This window comes from Xylocopa sonorina, unplaced genomic scaffold, assembly GCF_050948175.1.
Source record: "Xylocopa sonorina isolate GNS202 unplaced genomic scaffold, iyXylSono1_principal scaffold0206, whole genome shotgun sequence".
Classification (NCBI taxonomy): Eukaryota; Metazoa; Arthropoda; class Insecta; order Hymenoptera; family Apidae; genus Xylocopa; species Xylocopa sonorina.
In genome coordinates, this window is record NW_027490277.1 from 325,090 (window position 1) to 342,395 (window position 17,306).

General features: G+C 39.7%; 1 protein-coding gene across 1 annotated transcript; it reads left to right on the top strand.

The window, feature by feature from the left end:
* The first annotated feature begins 11,197 nt into the window (after window positions 1-11,197).
* LOC143432429 (uncharacterized) lies at window positions 11,198-15,124 on the top strand. The gene is made up of 3 exons (XM_076909107.1): window positions 11,198-11,237; window positions 11,287-12,396; window positions 12,444-15,124. Exons 1-3 carry the CDS (start codon window positions 11,198-11,200, stop codon window positions 15,122-15,124), a joined length of 3,831 nt encoding a protein of 1,276 aa, XP_076765222.1.
* The last annotated feature ends 2,182 nt before the right edge of the window (window positions 15,125-17,306 follow it).

A 17,306-nucleotide genomic window follows, 5' to 3' on the forward strand; every position in this document is an offset into this window, starting at 1 on the left:
TTGAGAGTAGTCTGAAGAAAAAAATTCCCACCGATAGTTAAAATTCGTACATTTACGATAGTTTGACTAAGAATTCCCAACAAGAGATAAATTTCGTATATAGACGATAGTTTGAAGAAAAAAATTCCAACCTAGAGTTAAAGCTCGTATAATGACGATTGTTTGACAAAAAGATTTCAACAAACAGTTAAAATTTGTATATTGAGAGTAGTCTGAAGAAAAAAATTCCCACCGATAGTTAAAATTCGTACTTTTACGATAGATTGACTAAGAATTCCCAACAAGAGATAAATTTCGTATATAGACGGTAGTTTGAAGAAAAAAATTCCAACCTAGAGTTAAAGCTCGTATAATGACGATTGTTTGACGAAAAGATTTCAACAAACAGTTAAAATTTGTATATTGAGAGTAGTCTGAAGAAAAAAATTCCCACCGATAGTTAAAATTCGTACTTTTACGATAGATTGACTAAGAATTCCCAACAAGAGATAAATTTCGTATATAGACGGTAGTTTGGAGAAAATAATTCCAACCTAGAGTTAAAGTTCGTATAATGACGATTGTTTGACAAAAAGATTTCAACCAAGACTTAAAATTTGAATATTGACAGTAGTTTGCAGAAAAATGTGCCCACCGGTAGTTAAAATTCGTACATTGACGGTAGTTTGTCAAAAAATTCCCAACAAGAGATAAATTTCGTATATAGACGATAGTTTGAAGAAAAAAATTCCATCCTAGAGTTAAAGTTCGTATAATGACGATTGTTTGACAGAAAGATTTCAACCAAGAATTAAAATTTGAATATTGACAGTAGTTTGCAGAAAAAAATTCCCACCGAGAGTTAAAATTAGTACATTGACCGTAGTTTGTCAAAAAATTCACATCCAGTGTTAAAATTCGTATGTAGACGATGGTTTGGAGAAAAAAATTCCAACCTGGTATTAAACCACGTGTGTTGACGATTGTTTGACAAAAAGATTTCAACAAACAGTTAAAATTTGTATATTGAGAGTAGTCTGAAGAAAAAAATTCCCACCGATAGTTAAAATTCGTACATTTACGATAGTTTGACTAAGAATTCCCAACAAGAGATAAATTTCGTATATAGACGATAGTTTGAAGAAAAAAATTCCAACCTAGAGTTAAAGCTCGTATAATGACGATTGTTTGACGAAAAGATTTCAACAAACAGTTAAAATTTGTATATTGAGAGTAGTCTGAAGAAAAAAATTCCCACCGATAGTTAAAATTCGTACTTTTACGATAGATTGACTAAGAATTCCCAACAAGAGATAAATTTCGTATATAGACGGTAGTTTGAAGAAAAAATTCCAACCTAGAGTTAAAGCTCGTATAATGACGATTGTTTGACGAAAAGATTTCAACAAACAGTTAAAATTTGTATATTGAGAGTAGTCTGAAGAAAAAAATTCCCACCGATAGTTAAAATTCGTACTTTCACGATAGATTGACTAAGAATTCCCAACAAGAGATAAATTTCGTATATAGACGGTAGTTTGGAGAAAATAATTCCAACCTAGAGTTAAAGTTCGTATAATGACGATTGTTTGACAAAAAGATTTCAACCAAGTCTTAAAATTTGAATATTGACAGTAGTTTGCAGAAAAATGTGCCCACCGATAGTTAAAATTCGTACATTGACGGTAGTTTGCCAAAAAATTCCCATCGAGAGTTAAAATTCGTATGTAGACGATGGTTTGGAGAAAAAAATTCCAACCTGGTATTAAACCACATGTATTGACGATTGTTTGACAAAAAGATTTCAACAAACAGTTAAAATTTGTATATTGAGAGTAGTCCGAAGTATAAAATTCCCACCGATAGCTAAAATTCCTACATTTGCGATAGTTTGACTAAGAATTCTCAACAAGAGTTAAATTTCGTATATAGACGATAGCTTGAAGAAAAAAATTCCAACCTAGAGTTAAAGCTCGTATAATGGCGATTGTTTGACAAAAAGATTTCAACAAACAGTTAAAATTTGTATATTGAGAGTAGTCTGAAGAAAAAAATTCCCACAGATAGTTAAAATTCGTACTTTTACGATAGATTGACTAAGAATTCCCAACAAGAGATAAATTTCGTATATAGACGGTAGTTTGGAGAAAATAATTCCAACCTAGAGTTAAAGTTCGTATAATGACGATTGTTTGACAAAAAGATTTCAACCAAGTCTTAAAATTCGAATATTGACAGTAGTTTGCAGAAAAATGTGCCCACCGATAGTTAAAATTCGTACATTGACGGTAGTTTGCCAAAAAATTCCCATCGAGAGTTAAAATTCGTATGTAGACGATGGTTTGGAGAAAAAAATTCCAACCTGGTATTAAACCACATGTATTGACGATTGTTTGACAAAAAGATTTCAACAAACAGTTAAAATTTGTATATTGAGAGTAGTCCGAAGTATAAAATTCCCACCGATAGCTAAAATTCCTACATTTACCATAGTTTGACTAAGAATTCCCAACAAGAGTTAAATTTCGTATATAGACGATAGTTTGAAAAAAAAAATTCCAACCTAGAGTTAAAGCTCGTATAATGACGATTGTTTGACGAAAAGATTTCAACAAACAGTTAAAATTTGTATATTGAGAGTAGTCTGAAGAAAAAAATTCCCACCGATAGTTAAAATTCGTACTTTTACGATAGATTGACTAAGAATTCCCAACAAGAGATAAATTTCGTATATAGACGGTAGTTTGAAGAAAAAAATTCCAACCTAGAGTTAAAGCTCGTATAATGACGATTGTTTGACGAAAAGATTTCAACAAACAGTTAAAATTTGTATATTGAGAGTAGTCTGAAGAAAAAAATTCCCACCGATAGTTAAAATTCGTACTTTTACGATAGATTGACTAAGATATCCCAACAAGAGATAAATTTCGTATATAGACGTTAGTTTGGAGAAAAAAATTCCAACCTAGAGTTAAAGCTCGTATAATGACGATTGTTTGACAAAAAGATTTCAACAAACAGTTAAAATTTGTATACTGAGAGTAGTCTGAAGAAAAAAATTCCCACAGATAGTTAAAATTCGTACTTTTACGATGGATTGACTAACAATTCCCAACAAGGGATAAATTTCGTATATAGACGGTAGTTTGGAGAAAATAATTCCAACCTAGAGTTAAAGTTCGTATAATGACGATTGTTTGACAAAAAGATTTCAACCAAGTCTTAAAATTTGAATATTGACAGTAGTTTGCAGAAAAATGTGCCCACCGATAGTTAAAATTCGTACATTGACGGTAGTTTGCCAAAAAATTCCCATCGAGAGTTAAAATTCGTATGTAGACGATGGTTTGGAGAAAAAAATTCCAACCTGGTATTAAACCACATGTATTGACGATTGTTTGACAAAAAGATTTCAACAAACAGTTAAAATTTGTATATTGAGAGTAGTCCGAAGTATAAAATTCCCACCGATAGCTAAAATTCCTACATTTGCGATAGTTTGACTAAGAATTCTCAACAAGAGTTAAATTTCGTATATAGACGATAGCTTGAAGAAAAAAATTCCAACCTAGAGTTAAAGCTCGTATAATGGCGATTGTTAGACAAAAAGATTTCAAGAAACAGTTAAAATTTGTATATTGAGAGTAGTCTGAAGAAAAAAATTCCCACCGATAGTTAAAATTCGTACTTTTACGATAGATTGACTAAGAATTCCCAACAAGAGATAAATTTCGTATATAGACGGTAGTTTGGAGAAAATAATTCCAACCTAGAGTTAAAGTTCGTATAATGACGATTGTTTGACAAAAAGATTTCAACCAAGTCTTAAAATTTGAATATTGACAGTAGTTTGCAGAAAAAAGTGCCCACCGATAGTTAAAATTCGTACATTGACGGTAGTTTGTCAAAAAATTCCCAACAAGAGATAAATTTCGTATATAGACGATAGTTTGAAGAAAAAAATTCCAACCTAGTATTAAACCACATGTATTGACGATTGTTTGACAAAAAGACTTCAACAAACAGTTAAAATTTGTATATTGAGAGTAGTCCGAAGTATTAAATTCCCACCGATAGCTAAAATTCCTACATTTACGATAGTTTGACAAAGAATTCCCAACAAGAGTTAAATTTCGTATATAGACGATAGTTTGAAGAAAAAAATTCCAACCTAGAGTTAAAGCTCGTATAATGACGATTGTTTGACAAAAAGATTTCAACAAACAGTTAAAATTTGTATATTGAGAGTAGTCTGAAGAAAAAAATTCCCACCGATAGTTAAAATTCGTACATTTACGATAGTTTGACTAAGAATTCCCAACAAGAGATAAATTTCGTATATAGACGATAGTTTGAAGAAAAAAATTCCATCCTAGAGTTAAAGTTCGTATAATGACGATTGTTTGACAGAAAGATTTCAACCAAGAATTAAAATTTGAATATTGACAGTAGTTTGCAGAAAAAAATTCCCACCGAGAGTTAAAATTAGTACATTGACCGTAGTTTGTCAAAAAATTCACATCCAGTGTTAAAATTCGTATGTAGACGATGGTTTGGAGAAAAAAATTCCAACCTGGTATTAAACCACGTGTATTGACGATTGTTTGACAAAAAGATTTCAACAAACAGTTAAAATTTGTATATTGAGAGTAGTCTGAAGAAAAAAATTCCCACCGATAGTTAAAATTCGTACATTTACGATAGTTTGACTAAGAATTCCCAACAAGAGATAAATTTCGTATATAGACGATAGTTTGAAGAAAAAAATTCCAACCTAGAGTTAAAGCTCGTATAATGACGATTGTTTGACGAAAAGATTTCAACAAACAGTTAAAATTTGTATATTGAGAGTAGTCTGAAGAAAAAAATTCCCACCGATAGTTAAAATTCGTACTTTTACGATAGATTGACTAAGAATTCCCAACAAGAGATAAATTTCGTATATAGACGGTAGTTTGAAGAAAAAATTCCAACCTAGAGTTAAAGCTCGTATAATGACGATTGTTTGACGAAAAGATTTCAACAAACAGTTAAAATTTGTATATTGAGAGTAGTCTGAAGAAAAAAATTCCCACCGATAGTTAAAATTCGTACTTTTACGATAGATTGACTAAGAATTCCCAACAAGAGATAAATTTCGTATATAGACGGTAGTTTGGAGAAAATAATTCCAACCTAGAGTTAAAGTTCGTATAATGACGATTGTTTGACAAAAAGATTTCAACCAAGTCTTAAAATTTGAATATTGACAGTAGTTTGCAGAAAAATGTGCCCACCGATAGTTAAAATTCGTACATTGACGGTAGTTTGCCAAAAAATTCCCATCGAGAGTTAAAATTCGTATGTAGACGATGGTTTGGAGAAAAAAATTCCAACCTGGTATTAAACCACATGTATTGACGATTGTTTGACAAAAAGATTTCAACAAACAGTTAAAATTTGTATATTGAGAGTAGTCCGAAGTATAAAATTCCCACCGATAGCTAAAATTCCTACATTTGCGATAGTTTGACTAAGAATTCTCAACAAGAGTTAAATTTCGTATATAGACGATAGCTTGAAGAAAAAAATTCCAACCTAGAGTTAAAGCTCGTATAATGGCGATTGTTTGACAAAAAGATTTCAACAAACAGTTAAAATTTGTATATTGAGAGTAGTCTGAAGAAAAAAATTCCCACAGATAGTTAAAATTCGTACTTTTACGATAGATTGACTAAGAATTCCCAACAAGAGATAAATTTCGTATATAGACGGTAGTTTGGAGAAAATAATTCCAACCTAGAGTTAAAGTTCGTATAATGACGATTGTTTGACAAAAAGATTTCAACCAAGTCTTAAAATTCGAATATTGACAGTAGTTTGCAGAAAAATGTGCCCACCGATAGTTAAAATTCGTACATTGACGGTAGTTTGCCAAAAAATTCCCATCGAGAGTTAAAATTCGTATGTAGACGATGGTTTGGAGAAAAAAATTCCAACCTGGTATTAAACCACATGTATTGACGATTGTTTGACAACAAGATTTCAACAAACAGTTAAAATTTGTATATTGAGAGTAGTCCGAAGTATAAAATTCCCACCGATAGCTAAAATTCCTACATTTACCATAGTTTGACTAAGAATTCCCAACAAGAGTTAAATTTCGTATATAGACGATAGTTTGAAGAAAAAAATTCCAACCTAGAGTTAAAGCTCGTATAATGACGATTGTTTGACAAAAAGATTTCAACAAACAGTTAAAATTTGTATATTGAGAGTAGTCTGAAGAAAAAAATTCCCACCGATAGTTAAAATTCGTACATTTACGATAGTTTGACTAAGAATTCCCAACAAGAGATAAATTTCGTATATAGACGATAGTTTGAAGAAAAAAATTCCAACCTAGAGTTAAAGCTCGTATAATGACGATTGTTTGACGAAAGGATTTCAACACACAGTTAAAATTTGTATACTGAGAGTAGTCTGAAGAAAAAAATTCCCACCGATAGTTAAAATTCGTACTTTTACGATAGATTGACTAAGAATTCCCAACAAGAGATAAATTTCGTATATAGACGGTAGTTTGGAGAAAATAATTCCAACCTAGAGTTAAAGTTCGTATAATGACGATTGTTTGACAAAAAGATTTCAACCAAGTCTTAAAATTTGAATATTGACAGTAGTTTGCAGAAAAATGTGCCCACCGGTAGTTAAAATTCGTACATTGACGGTAGTTTGACAAAAAATTCCCATCGAGAGTTAAAATTCGTATGTAGACGATGGTTTGGAGAAAAAAATTCCAACCTGGTATTAAACCACATGTATTGACGATTGTTTGACAAAAAGATTTCAACAAACAGTTAAAATTTGTATATTGAGAGTAGTCCGAAGTATAAAATTCCCACCGATAGCTAAAATTCCTACATTTACCATAGTTTGAGTAAGAATTCCCAACAAGAGTTAAATTTCGTATATAGACGATAGTTTGAAGAAAAAAATTCCATCCTAGAGTTAAAGCTCGTATAATGACGATTGTTTGACGAAAAGATTTCAACAAACAGTTAAAATTTGTGTATTGAGAGTAGTCTGAAGAAAAAAATTCCCACCGATAGTTAAAATTCGTACTTTTACGATAGATTGACTAAGAATTCCCAACAAGAGATAAATTTCGCATATAGACGGTAGTTTGGAGAAAATAATTCCAACCTAGTGTTAAAGTTCGTATAATGACGATTGTTTGACAAAAAGATTTCAACCAAGTCTTAAAATTTGAATATTGACAGTAGTTTGCAGAAAAAAGTGCCCACCGATAGTTAAAATTCGTACATTGACGGTAGTTTGTCAAAAAATTCCCAACAAGAGATAAATTTCGTATATAGACGATAGTTTGAAGAAAAAAATTCCAACCTAGTATTAAACCACATGTATTGACGATTGTTTGACAAAAAGATTTCAACAAACAGTTAAAATCTGTATATTGAGAGTAGTCCGAAGTATAAAATTCCCACCGATAGCTAAAATTCCTACATTTACGATAGTTTGACTAAGAATTCCCAACAAGAGTTAAATTTCGTATATAGACGATAGTTTGAAGAAAAAAATTCCAACCTAGAGTTAAAGCTCGTATAATGACGATTGTTTGACAAAAAGATTTCAACAAACAGTTAAAATTTGTATATTGAGAGTAGTCTGAAGAAAAAAATTCCCACCGATAGTTAAAATTCGTACATTTACGATAGTTTGACTAAGAATTCCCAACAAGAGATAAATTTCGTATATAGACGATAGTTTGAAGAAAAAAATTCCAACCTAGAGTTAAAGTTCGTATAATGACGATTGTTTGACAGAAAGATTTCAACCAAGACTTAAAATTTGAATATTGGCAGTAGTTTGCAGAAAAAAAATTCCACCGAGAGTTAAAATTAGTACATTGACGGTAGTTTGTCAAAAAATTCACATCCAGAGTTAAAATTCGTATGTAGACGATGGTTTGGAGAAAAAAATTCCAACCTGGTATTAAACCACGTGTATTGACGATTGTTTGACAAAAAGATTTCAACAAACAGTTAAAATTTGTATATTGAGAGTAGTCTGAAGAAAAAAATTCCCACCGATAGGTAAAATTCGTACATTTACGATAGTTTGGCTAAGAATTCCCAACAAGAGATAAATTTCGTATATAGACGATAGTTTGAAGAAAAAAATTCCAACCTAGAGTTAAAGCTCGTATAATGACGATTGTTTGACGAAAAGATTTCAACACACAGTTAAAATTTGTATATTGAGAGTAGTCTGAAGAAAAAAATTCCCACCGATAGTTAAAATTCGTACTTTTACGATAGTGTTCCGTGGCACACCCACGGGTCTTAGGCTATTTTCCAGACCCCTCTTCTCTGGCCCATCAGTTCCGTCTGTCATGCATGTTTCCAATCTGCCATTGTCAACCACGGGCATAAATTCTACCCAAGAGTTCGGCAGGGACCTCAGTCCCCATCTGGAAATATCCAGCTAGCGTTCTGGCATCTACGAACCTCAATGACTACCTTCGAAAGGCAGTTCATTTATGCTAACATTCATTGTCTGACTTTGAATTTATGGCCGCAACAGACGAAGGCCCACTTAGTCCGCATTCGGACTGTAAACAGAAACTCCAAACTCCGAAGAAACCAGACTGCGCCCCTTGACAATGTCATTTTGTCGACACATGCCTGACAGGACGTAGATTTCATGGCCACTTTCTCCGTCTTGGAGCACACCTCCCAAAAGACCACGGACATTCCTTATAGGTTACTGTCCGCAATAGCCACCCCCTAACAGGACTCACATAGTCCAATTAGAAGAAAGATCTTCCCTCTCCAAGATTAGAAGCTTGCGAGATTTTCCAAATGAAACCAGTTGAACTTCAGCATCGCGCCTGAACGTTCATCTTCGAACCGAACCTTCCTTCAAACGAACCATCCACCAACTTATCATTAGCGATCGGCAGAAAACCTAGTCGAGGAGGAAAGCACTATCCAGGAGTCGGGCTCTTTCAGCTTGATTGTCTTGCTACAGCACACAATCCCTGAAAACCCACCCCAAAACCAGAATTGATCCCCACAGTGGACAATCTCTGGGTCAGCGTTAGTCTCTCGAATACGGCCGTCTGACATTATCGCCATGCCGTGAGAGCAGGAGTTACTCCTCACGAGACGTGTGGCAAGTACGGTCGGAAGCCCTGCCTTCACCACCAACGACCTGAGCCCCTCAGCCGCGCCAAAGAGCACCGCTTGCAGTGGACCGACTAGAATTTTCATCCAATCGCTTATTTACACATCGGTCTCAACAGTCGGAGGCACCGAGCAGAGCCTTACAACCTCTGTTGGCCAGTTTACCTGGTCGCTGTTGAACCTCAATAAAACACCAGTTACTACCATCTATCCATCATCAGGTTCAGGCCTGAAACCCTCATAACACTCCTATCTCCGTAAAAAGACGTAGGAGCGCCCGTGACAAAACAGTCGGAGGCACCGAGCAGAGCCTTACAACCTCTGCTGGCCAGTTCTCTGGCCGCTGTTGAATCACGAGCTTCGCGTAACGACTATCGCGAAACATTTTTGGTCCTTCGAGCCGGATTCTCAGCGACCTACGGGTTAAGTACAGTGCGAAATATCGAGTGAAGGTGCATGTGCATTCGGATTTACAGTGCAATCTGGATTAAACTTGTGTGTGACAGCCGCATCCGTGATTCAGCATCACATCAAGACTAAGGCAGCACGCCAAGGATAGAGAGCAGCATACGATAATTCACCACCACGAGAATACGTCCACCAAGGTAAGCTCGTTTTGTGTTCGCCAAGTCCACTTCTCGATCAGCCAATATCACAATGGCAAAATCATCCGAAGGCTCCTCCAGCCATTCCGCTCCACACGGCACCAGCCTCAGTACCTTGCGACGTAAACGCGGCAACATAGTAGGGCACATCACCGCGTTCTCGAAATTATTAGACAACGCGAAACAGTCCGATCGCCGCGATCTAGGTCTAATTCGGGCACACTTAGATAGCCTACACCAAATCTGGGATCGCTTCGACGCGATCCAACTTGAAATCGAAGAAGCCGATAGTGGCGAGGAACCGCGTCGCTTCGAGATTCACGGAGATTACATGACGGTGGTCGCACGAGCGAACGCATTCATCGAGGGAGACCGTTCAAGAGCTCCGCTACGGCACCATCCTTCGAACTCCTCCACGGCCACCACCGCTGCGCCGATGGCTATCAAACTCCCCGAGATGCGTTTACCGACTTTCGACGGAACAATCGAAAACTGGACATCATACTTCGAAGCCTTCTCATCGATGATTGACGAAAACGATGACTTATCACCAGTACAGAAATTTCAATATCTACGGTCCACACTCACCGGCCGGGCAGCCGCCTGTATCGAATCATTAAGCATTACCGAGTCAGGCTACGCGGATGCAATAGAACTGCTCAAGGAAAAGTTCTATTGCAGACGCAAAATTCTGCTAAAACATTGTCATGCGATCCATAACATAGCTCCTCTGGCACGGGATACGCCAGAAGCCTTAGGCAACCTCGTCGACACCGTGCGTCAACACCTACGTTCACTGAAGAATCTGGGGGTCGACATTTCGTCATGGGACAGCATGATCATCTCTCTCATATTGGCAAAGATCAGTACCGACACAGCGTGGCATTGGGAGCTTTCTTTAAAGGACAAGCAAATGCCGGCGTACTCCCATTTGCTCGACTTTTTAGAAAAAAGGGCAAACTGCAGACCTGCGAGCCATAAACCACCTGTTCAGCCAATAGGACACTCCAGCCGCGGCACATCAGGAAGGGTTAACAACAACAAGCGCGGTCTACAAGGCCATGCATTCGTAACCTCGACCCATCCCGAGGAAACACATACTTCCCGCGAACAAATCAGGGGAAGCGGAACACCCACGACTTCAAGGTGTCTATTCTGCCGTAATCTACACGGAATATGGCAATGTCAAAGGTTTCGTATCCTGTCAGTGGAAGGTCGCGTGAAGGCAATAAAAGGGGCCGCATTGTGCACGAATTGTCTGGGGCCCGGTCACCAGTCAGATACGTGCAATAGAGGAACATGCCGCAGATGCAATCGGCACCATCACACACTATTACATCAAGAAAAACAGGTTCATGATCGGGCAACCACTTCTGCAGCGAAACGACCCAGAATTTCACCAGCCCCGCAAGTGGAAAATGACAAATGACAATCAATACCTGGAGCCCCCAATTACCAGAGTCGGGTCAACGCATTTGTGGTCGACTCAATTAAAAATGAACTCCTTGTAACAGCACAGGTCCACATTCTCGACAAGGATCTTCAACCCGTCAATTGCCGGACCTTAGTCGACACAGGTGCCACCACCAACTTCATAACAGAGGACCTAGTAAAACGGCTAGGCATCCCAACGAAGGGTTGCCACGTGCCAGTGGGGGCTCTCAACCAATTGTCTACGGTGGCCAGACACACCGCTACAGCGACCATCCGATCCAAATTCAATAGCTACGAACGGACGTTAACATTTTTGACAATACCTAAAATATCATCATTAATTCCGGACCAACCCATCGACCGATCATTAATAAATATTCCAAGGAACATCAAATTAGCAGACCCAGAATTCCATCGACCAGCACCGATCGACATATTACTAGGATCTGGAACCACCTTGTCACTCATCACCGTCGGACAAATCAATCTGTCCACTCCCACCGAACCCAACCTATACTTGCAAAAAACGATGTTCGGATGGGTCATCGGGGGGAGCGCGCCAAGCACATCACCGATACACGACATTTCATGCCACACAACTAACGCGCTCCAGTTCGACCTGACACGATTTTGGGAAGTCGAAGAAGGTCCTCAAGTTCGACACCTTTCGAATTCCGACCATTTATGCGAAACGCACTTCAAAGAACACGTCACACGCAACGCTGAAGGCCGATACATCGTCGCACTCCCTTTTAATAACAAACAAGCACGTTTAGGAGAATCAAAGGTAAGGGCTCTACGACGACTAGAATCGCTCGAACGAAAATTGCAACGCAATCCCACGTTAAAACAAGAATACCACGCAGTCATACAGGAGTATCTCCAACTTGGACACATGACCCAAATCTCACAGAATGAAGAAGAACACAATGGGTATTACCTGCCGCATCATGGGGTGACCAAAGTCACGAGCGAGACTACGAAGCTTCGAGTGGTATTCGATGGCTCCGCAGAAACAAGCACCGGCGTTTCATTAAATGACGCTCTTCACACCGGACCGAAGATTCAAGACGATCTATTATACATTTTACTCCGATTCCGCATCCATCAGTACGTAATAACCGGCGACATCGAAAAGATGTACCGACAGTTCCTCATCCGCAAGGAAGATAGAAAATACCAACGCATTTGTGGCGTGATGATACCGGTCGAGTCCAAACATATGAATTACAAACAGTGACGTTTGGGCTATCCGCCGCACCATACCTAGCAATCCGCTGCCTCACTCAACTCGCGCAAGACGAAGGGCATCGCTTTCCTCTCGCGGCCACAGCCCTACTCCGAGATTTCTATGTAGACGACGCATTAACCGGAGCTCCAACTCTAGAGGGGGCACTACAATTACGGAAGGAATTGACAGGATTATTGAATTCATCGGGATTAAATATTCGACAATGGGCAGCCAACGACAAGACCTTACTGGATGGATTGCCAGAACAATCCATCAACAAACGACTGCATCTCGGAGAATCATCGACGTTAAAAACTCTAGGAATCGTCTGGAACTCTTCTGCCGACACCATCTCCTACGAGGTCCAACCGCGACCCAATACTTCAAGAGTCACCAAACGATTCATCACGTCAGAAATCGCTAAAATTTACGACCCATTGGGACTCCTGGGACCAGTTATAATTCTCGCCAAAATGCTGTTGCAGAAGATTTGGACAATTAAGATTGACTGGGACGAGTCGCTTCCCATGGATCTTCACACGGAGTGGAACCAATACTATAAACAACTTCCGTTACTCAACAAACTCGTTTTCCAGCGGCGAACAGTCTCGCGGTCACCAACAACCATAGAAATACACGGATTCTGCGACGCAAGCGAAAAGGCTTATGGAGCATGTCTCTACGTGCGCACGATAGACGAGTACGGTCACATACACGTACAGCTTCTCGTAGCAAAATCAAGGGTGGCACCGTTAAAAACACAATCTATACCACGACTTGAATTGTGCGGAGCTCTACTTTTAACATCCTTACTGACAACGACGAAAGAGGCACTGCATATTAAAATTCATCGTACCTTCATGTGGACAGATTCTACGATCGTATTACATTGGATACGAACCTCTCCGCATCTTCTCAAAACATTTGTCGCCAATAGAGTATCCGAGATCCAGTCTAGAACGGATACTGCTGACTGGAGACATATCTCAACCTCCGAAAACCCAGCGGATCTGATTTCACGAGGACAACAACCGCAAGAATTCATTCAACCATCTATTTGGCAATTTGGACCAACATGGTTGAGTCGAGAAGAATCCTCGTGGCCAAAGGAACAACTCGAACCTTGCGTTATCATACCGGAACAAAAGACAGCAACCTGTCTGAATCTATCCACGATCGACGCCAATATCCTCGACAAATTTTCCTCTTGGCACAAGATGCAACGCGTCGCTGCACGCTGCCTTCGGTGGAAAAGGAACAATCAGGAAAAGGGGGGCCTCACGGCGGACGAACTCGCCAGGGCCCATGACGCACTCATCAAGCTCCTCCAACGAACTCATTTCAGAACGGAACTACACAAACTGAAAAATAATCAGCGAGACGTGGGAGGTAAATTCCAACGTTTGGCCATTTTTCTCGACAAGGATGGGATTCTCCGAGTCGGGGGCCGATTAAGACATTCGCCGATACCATTTTCGCAACGACACCCCATACTTCTTCCCAAGGCACACGTAACCACCTTGATTATTCAAGCTGAACATCACACTCATTTACACGCCGGTGTCCAGAACACGTTGTATGCCGTGAGGCGCCGGTATTGGCCGATCGACGGGCGAAGCCAGGTATGGAAGGCCTTAAGGAACTGCATCCCTTGTATTCGAGCACGACCACCAGCAGTGAACTACACTATGGGAGATCTACCCGAAGCCAGAGTCACGGAATCACGGCCCTTTACGCACGTCGGCATCGACTATTGCGGTCCGTTCTTTATTAAAGAGCGGAAACATCGAAGCCGCAATCAACACAAGGCTTATGTCGCGGTCTTCGTATGTCTCGCGGTTAAAGCCGTTCACTTGGAGCTGGTGAGTGATCTCACAAGTGAAGGCTTCATCGCCGCACTTAAACGATTTATCGCGCGACGGGGACTATGCAAAGCAATATACTCCGACAACGGAAGGAATTTCGTCGGGGCAGATAACGAGTTGCAAGAACTTATCAAATCCAACGATTACAACCAGCAGCTGGGAAATTTTCTAGAAAATAGAGCAATCAAATGGAACTTTATTCCTCCACGCACTCCGCATTTCGGAGGCTTATGGGAAGCTGCAGTGAAATCGTTCAAGCACCATTTAACACGCGTCGCGGGTACTGAGCCGTTCACATTCGAAAACTTTAACACATTAATAATAGAAATTGAGGCGGTTCTCAATTCCCGCCCACTAACACCTATCTCATCAGACCCTAATGATCTGATCGTTTTAACTCCTGGACATTTCCTCATTGGCGAATCACTTACGAGCTTACGAGAGCGAAATTTCGTGGATGTTCCCACGAATCGTTTGTCAGCGTGGCAACATATACAAAAATTGAAACAACATTTTTGGAAACGCTGGCACCTCGAGTACCTAAACGAGCTAACCAAACGAAGCAAATGGAAGAACGGGACCCACTCAATCAAGGAGGGTACTATCGTGCTCCTCAGGGAAGATAACGTTCCTCCGATGCAGTGGATCTTGGGCAGGGTGCTCAAGGCTCATCCCGGTTCCGACGGTGTTGTTCGCGTTGTGACGGTCAAAACTGCCACGAGTGTGCTCAATCGGAGTGTGAAGGGACTCGCACCTCTATTATATCAACCAGGCGAGGAGGATGACCTGGCGACATCAGTCTCCACCAGGGAAGCCTGTTAATCTTGACCATTTAATGTATCTCAAAGAACGCCGTTCGGTGAGTACTTAGCACCATTTCTATCATCACTACCTAACTCATACTGGACACCAAGATAATCAAGCTTGACGTACCACATACGTCTGATATCTATAACTTAATTGATCGGAGTCCTCTCAACGGGGGGAGGATGTTCCGTGGCACACCCACGGGTCTTAGGCTATTTTCCAGACCCCTCTTCTCTGGCCCATCAGTTCCGTCTGTCATGCATGTTTCCAATCTGCCATTGTCAACCACGGGCATAAATTCTACCCAAGAGTTCGGCAGGGACCTCAGTCCCCATCTGGAAATATCCAGCTAGCGTTCTGGCATCTACGAACCTCAATGACTACCTTCGAAAGGCAGTTCATTTATGCTAACATTCATTGTCTGACTTTGAATTTATGGCCGCAACAGACGAAGGCCCACTTAGTCCGCATTCGGACTGTAAACAGAAACTCCAAACTCCGAAGAAACCAGACTGCGCCCCTTGACAATGTCATTTTGTCGACACATGCCTGACAGGACGTAGATTTCATGGCCACTTTCTCCGTCTTGGAGCACACCTCCCAAAAGACCACGGACATTCCTTATAGGTTACTGTCCGCAATAGCCACCCCCTAACAGGACTCACATAGTCCAATTAGAAGAAAGATCTTCCCTCTCCAAGATTAGAAGCTTGCGAGATTTTCCAAATGAAACCAGTTGAACTTCAGCATCGCGCCTGAACGTTCATCTTCGAACCGAACCTTCCTTCAAACGAACCATCCACCAACTTATCATTAGCGATCGGCAGAAAACCTAGTCGAGGAGGAAAGCACTATCCAGGAGTCGGGCTCTTTCAGCTTGATTGTCTTGCTACAGCACACAATCCCTGAAAACCCACCCCAAAACCAGAATTGATCCCCACAGTGGACAATCTCTGGGTCAGCGTTAGTCTCTCGAATACGGCCGTCTGACATTATCGCCATGCCGTGAGAGCAGGAGTTACTCCTCACGAGACGTGTGGCAAGTACGGTCGGAAGCCCTGCCTTCACCACCAACGACCTGAGCCCCTCAGCCGCGCCAAAGAGCACCGCTTGCAGTGGACCGACTAGAATTTTCATCCAATCGCTTATTTACACATCGGTCTCAACAGTCGGAGGCACCGAGCAGAGCCTTACAACCTCTGTTGGCCAGTTTACCTGGTCGCTGTTGAACCTCAATAAAACACCAGTTACTACCATCTATCCATCATCAGGTTCAGGCCTGAAACCCTCATAACACTCCTATCTCCGTAAAAAGACGTAGGAGCGCCCGTGACAAAACAGTCGGAGGCACCGAGCAGAGCCTTACAACCTCTGCTGGCCAGTTCTCTGGCCGCTGTTGAATCACGAGCTTCGCGTAACGACTATCGCGAAACAGATAGATTGACTAAGAATTCCCAACAAGAGATAAATTTCGTATATAGACGGTAGTTTGGAGAAAATAATTCCAACCTAGTGTTAAAGTTCGTATAATGACGATTGTTTGACAAAAAGATTTCAACCAAGTCTTAAAATTTGAATATTGACAGTAGTTTGCAGAAAAATGTGCCCACCGATAGTTAAAATTCGTACATTGACGGTAGTTTGCCAAAAAATTCCCATCGAGAGTTAAAATTCGTATGTAGACGATGGTTTGGAGAAAAAAATTCCAACCTGGTATTAAACCACATGTATTGACGATTATTTGACAAAAAGATTTCAACAAACAGTTAAAATTTGTATATTGAGTGTAGTCCGAAGTATAAAATTCCCACCGATAGCTAAAATTCCTACATTTACGATAGTTTGACTAAGAATTCTCAACAAGAGTTAAATTTCGTATATAGACGATAGTTTGAAGAAGAAAATTCCAACCTAGAGTTAAAGCTCGTATAATGACGATTGTTTGACGAAAAGATTTCAACAAACAGTTAAAATTTGTATATTGAGAGTAGTCTGAAGAAAAAAATTCCCACCGATAGTTAAAATTCGTACTTTTACGATAGATTGACTAAGAATTCCCAACAAGAGATAAATTTCGTATATAGACGGTAGTTTGGAGAAAATAATTCCAACCTAGAGTTAAAGTTCGTATAATGACGATTGTTTGACAAAAAGATTTCAATCAAGTCTTAAAATTTGAATATTGACAGTAGTTTGC